Source organism: Vitis riparia, chromosome 13 (genome assembly GCF_004353265.1).
Source record: "Vitis riparia cultivar Riparia Gloire de Montpellier isolate 1030 chromosome 13, EGFV_Vit.rip_1.0, whole genome shotgun sequence".
NCBI classification, from domain to species: domain Eukaryota; kingdom Viridiplantae; phylum Streptophyta; class Magnoliopsida; order Vitales; family Vitaceae; genus Vitis; species Vitis riparia.
In genome coordinates this window covers 17,050,178-17,054,768 of record NC_048443.1, presented here as the reverse complement: position 1 = coordinate 17,054,768, position 4,591 = coordinate 17,050,178, and the positions used below count along the sequence as shown (strand labels likewise).

At 37.6% G+C, this 4,591-nt stretch overlaps 1 protein-coding gene across 1 annotated transcript; it reads right to left on the bottom strand.

The window, feature by feature from the left end:
• On the bottom strand, positions 1-4,254 carry LOC117927625 (ferredoxin, root R-B1-like). The gene is made up of 2 exons (XM_034847243.1): positions 4,151-4,254; positions 1-706 (listed from the first exon to the last, which is right to left on the bottom strand). Exon 2 carries the CDS (start codon positions 696-698, stop codon positions 249-251), a length of 450 nt encoding a protein of 149 aa, XP_034703134.1. The 5' UTR covers positions 699-706; positions 4,151-4,254; the 3' UTR covers positions 1-248.
• Between the last annotated feature and the right edge of the window lie 337 nt (positions 4,255-4,591).

The following is a 4,591-nucleotide window of genomic DNA, read 5'->3' as shown; positions in this document are numbered from 1 at the left end:
TTTAAGGCCAAAAAATCTTACCATCCAAATCCAGAATCAGTGACTAGTTCCCATATGACCAACAAGTAATTTATTCTGAGAATTTCTACTCGAATTCTAGCTTTGTGCTAAGTCATATACTAGAATTGATGTGCCCAAATAACATAAAACAAATCTCATCCCAAATACTCAATAGCCAACATCGGCACCCGGCCCATAATGTCCTAATTCTACCACATGTCACCGAGCCACCATCAACCTTCCATGACTCAGTAGAGATCCCCTTCCTTGTGAGTATGAATTACAGAGTCTGAAGTTGGGTATGAAACACAGGTCAGCACGTAACCATTATCCATTTGCTTCTCGTCAAGGAATGATCCATCTGATTGGTCGACAGATCCCGACACCATCTGCCCTGCACAGGTTGAGCAGGCTCCAGCCCTGCATGAGTATGGCAGTTCCAGTCCCGCATTTTCAGCCGAATCAAGGATGTAAACATCATCCGGGGCATCAAACTCGCTTTCCTCACCGTCTGGACCAATCAGTTTCACTTTGTACACTGCCATTGCAGATACTCTGAAGGAGGAAGATTTCAGCCCAAATGCTTTGGAGGTGCTCCTCACAGAACCCAAAGAACCTGGACTCCTGATCAAGGCACAAGATTTCTTCAAGGGTGCACTTTTGAACAAGAATGGCGTAGGAAGGCTCACGGTAGACATATTTACACCTAAACCCAGCACAAAATATAAGATTCGTCAGTGATTTATTGGTTACTAGAGTTTAATGCCTGGCTCCCACCGCCACATTCAACACTCTGTCTTTTATGGTTGCAAGGGTAGTTTCAATGTTTCTTCGCCCTAAATTCACTTAGGTGGTGTTTGTTTTTTTACTTAATTCTAAATAGAACCTTAATGCTTAATAGTGTTAAATATTAGGTTATTTGTTTTTATAGTATTTTATTTCTATTAAGTATTAAAAAGTAAAAAAAAAATCAATATATTATTTTTTCTATTTAGAAAAAAACTACATATTTTGACTTTTTCTATTTTGTAAAAAGTTTATAATAAGTTATGAAAAAGTAGAAAAACAAACAACCTAAATTCTGAAAACAAATTGCTTTCATCAAAAAGCCAAAAAAATAAACACCACCTTACTCTATCAACTATTAGCACGCCATTTATCATGTATTTTGGCAGCAGGAAATGGCAGACAGCTGTAGTGCAATCACATGACTTCATTTTAATGCTAAATTAAAAGCATGTTATGGATCCAGAGACAAGCTGTTGCAATTATGTAGCCAATATTTACATGTGAAATCATAAAAGACCCATAAAAAATGTCATATATGCATAAAGAGAATTTGATTTTAACTCTTAATTACCTACTGCTTTGAGAATGGGTCATTTTCATCTAACTAAAGATTTATTAACAACAATTCTTACAAGCAAAAACAAACTATGAAATAAAGGGGAAGCATGTTCTAACATCATTCCCATAGCAAGCACTGCTTATATCTTCATATTTGCATTGTATGGAAGATCACTAGACATCCACAAACTAATAAATGCCCTTCAAATCAAACAAAGAATTTGGATCTAAAATGAAGTCATTTTTCTCCACTGGCATGAATCTGGAATAATATCCTTTGATTTCCTAGAATATTTCTGAATTTTGGGAAAGGAAACATAGATCGGTATTTCAAGAGGAATTCATTCTATCTCAAACGGAAAAGAATTCAACGAGTGGAAAGGAAAATAAATGAGATAGGATTGTTTGCTTTTTATAATTTGTTATTGGCTAGATTAAAATTAAAGAAATGGTCAACAGAGAAAAGGGGAGATGGGGGGATCGGAACAAGGAATTAACCCATTAAATTCATAAAGGAGAGGAATTGGAAAATGATAAATTTCCCCACAAAAAGTTTAGACAGTGTTCACACTTCTTTTTTTTTTATATAGACAAAGGCAGATTGAATTAAGAAAATGCCAAAACAGGGGGCGCACCCTATGTAAATAGGTAGTATACTAAAAGAGCCAAAACCCGGCTGCAAAAAGAAAGAAAAAACCTAGAGCGAGAGAAAGCCAACCACCATGCCAATCACCCAAAAAATTCAGAAAAGAGGAAACAATTAAATCCAAACACTGCTGGGACCACTTTAAAAGTGAACAGAGAAAGAGGTTCCTCAAACTTTGGTCTAACAACTCTTCCTCTTGGAAGAGTTATTTGGTTTCGCTCTACCCAAATATACCAAAAAGACAAATCGGAACCAATCTCCAAACTACTCTCCTCTTCTTCCCTAACTCTTTAACTTTCCATTCCAGGAGAAGATTTCTCACTAAATCTAGGAACACCCACACCAGTCCGAAAGATGATAGCAAGAAAGTCCATAACTCTCTTATTCTAGCACAATGAATCAGAATGTGGTCCGCCAATTCTTCATTGTCTTTACAAAGGCTGCATCTATTGACCATAGGCCAACCCCTCTTCATTAACATGTCTACTATGAAATTTTTTTCCCCAAACTACATCCCAAGCAAAAAAATGAGTTCTAAGAGGAGCACACAAACCCCAAATCTCTTTGGCTAGGAATAAAAAACTATTCTCAGCCCTTAAAGACCTATAATACGATTTAACATTAAACTTTCCCTTCCCATCATTCTTCCATACTAAGAAATCCTCCCCTTCTTGAACCTTTACCTCAGAAATATGTTCCAAAAAACAAGCCACCTCCTCCAATTCCCAATCTTGGAAAGATCTTTTAAAGTGTACCTCCCAACAGCCTCACCCATCTTCTTGCCTCCCCCATAAGTCAGCCACTGAAGCAGATTTATGGGCAGCAATTCTGAACAGCGTAGGAAAAACATCCTTCAGCTTAGAATCCCCAACCCAAATGTCCCACCAAAATCTCGTGTGTCTATCATTTCCAATACGGAAACTAGTTCTAAGAAGAAATTCCTCCCATCCTTTTTTAATGTCTTTCCAAAGGCCCAACCCATAAGAATCCCTCACCTCTCTAGTGGTCCAACCCCCCTCCACCTCTCCAAATTTTCCAACAGTGACTTCCCTCCAAAAACTTTCCCTCTCTAGGGGAATCTCCAAAGTCATTTTCGTAACAAAGCTTGATTGAATCCCTCCAAGTGCCTTAACCCCAACCCTCCGTGTTTCTTATCTTTACAAATAACCGACCAACTTATCAAGTACATCTTCCTCCTCTCCTCCATATCTCCCCACAAAAACTCCCTTTGAATTCTCTCTGATCTGATTCTCGCTTTCTTTGGAATTACAAAAAGTGACATAAAATAGATTGGGAGGTTTGAACGAGTGCACTTAATAAGGATAAGTCTTCCTCCCTTGGACAAGTATCGTTTTTTCCAAGTAGTCAATTTCCTCTTGGATCCCTGCTCAATAACGTCCCAAACTCTACTTGATTTATGAGGGGCTCCAAGGGGTAAACCTAGATAAGTAGTAGGCAGTTTCCTACTTTACACCCAAATAACGCAGCTACCCTGTCCACATCCTCTGTGCCCCCCACTGGTATAATTTTGCATTTTTGCAAGGGAGGAAGACTCTGTTCACACTTCTCATACTTTTGATACTTTTTTACCTTCATATTCTATCATCACTTTTCATAAAGTGAAGAATAAAACATGTCAAATCTCCTCTTCTTTAAATTCTCTCAATGTCAAAAAGGGGAAGAGGCAATGAAATCCAATTCTATCCATTCCCTTTCCATGGATTCAATTCCGTTATGCCATAAAGGCAAATGAGAAAAATTTTCTTTTCTCCCCCTTTAATTTAGCCCCCTTAATTACTAAGACACTGTAAAAGTTACTCCATATCACATAAATCCTGTATCTCCTGTTTGGTTACTCAGAAACCGAAAGAAATGAAAGTTAAAACATAAAATTGAACAATATGCCCTATGTCGTTCTGGTGCATCCAAAAGACGGAAAGCCCACCTAAACTAAAAACAGGATGTCCTAGGTTTACTTGATTAAATGGTTTTGTTCTTTCAAGTCAACAATAAAAAGGGGACCAGATACTAAAAATTTTCTTTTTCTTTTCCATCATTTTCTCAGCAACAGGTCGAATCAACACAAGCCCATTACGAAAACAACTCAAATTCAGTAGAAAAATAAAAGAAACGCGGATCAAGGAGAAAGAGACTCACTCTTGGCACAAGAGAGGAGACAGAGACGCGAGAGATCACGGGATCGCAAATCCTAAATAAGCCCTAACTAGTCTCTATATAGTGGGACGGTGAGTCAGGGATGAACCTTGTTTTTGCTTTTCATATATTGGAAACCTGCTCTCCTACTCACTGGTGACGTAAGTCCACATCACAGGCCAATTGCATTACATGGCATTTCCGAATGGGAGAATCATGCTTACACGTGTTTAAAAAAAATCATTTTTAGAAAGTGTGACTTTTTTACTTTTCAAGAAAATGAATTTTAGGGAAATAAACTCTTGCACTCAATCGATATTCCAAAGCTGCCTGTAAGCCTCCTCTCATGAGCCGCCTAAGTTTTTCCCCTTTTCTTATTTATTTATTTATTTATTTTTTAAAATTTTTATTTTTATTTTCACATGACAAGTCAAAGAGCTTGTC

Coding starts and splice junctions, on each gene's coding strand:
- LOC117927625 (XM_034847243.1), bottom strand. CDS start 698: ATGTCTACCGTGAGCCTTCCTACGCCATTCTTGTTCAAAAGTGCACCC.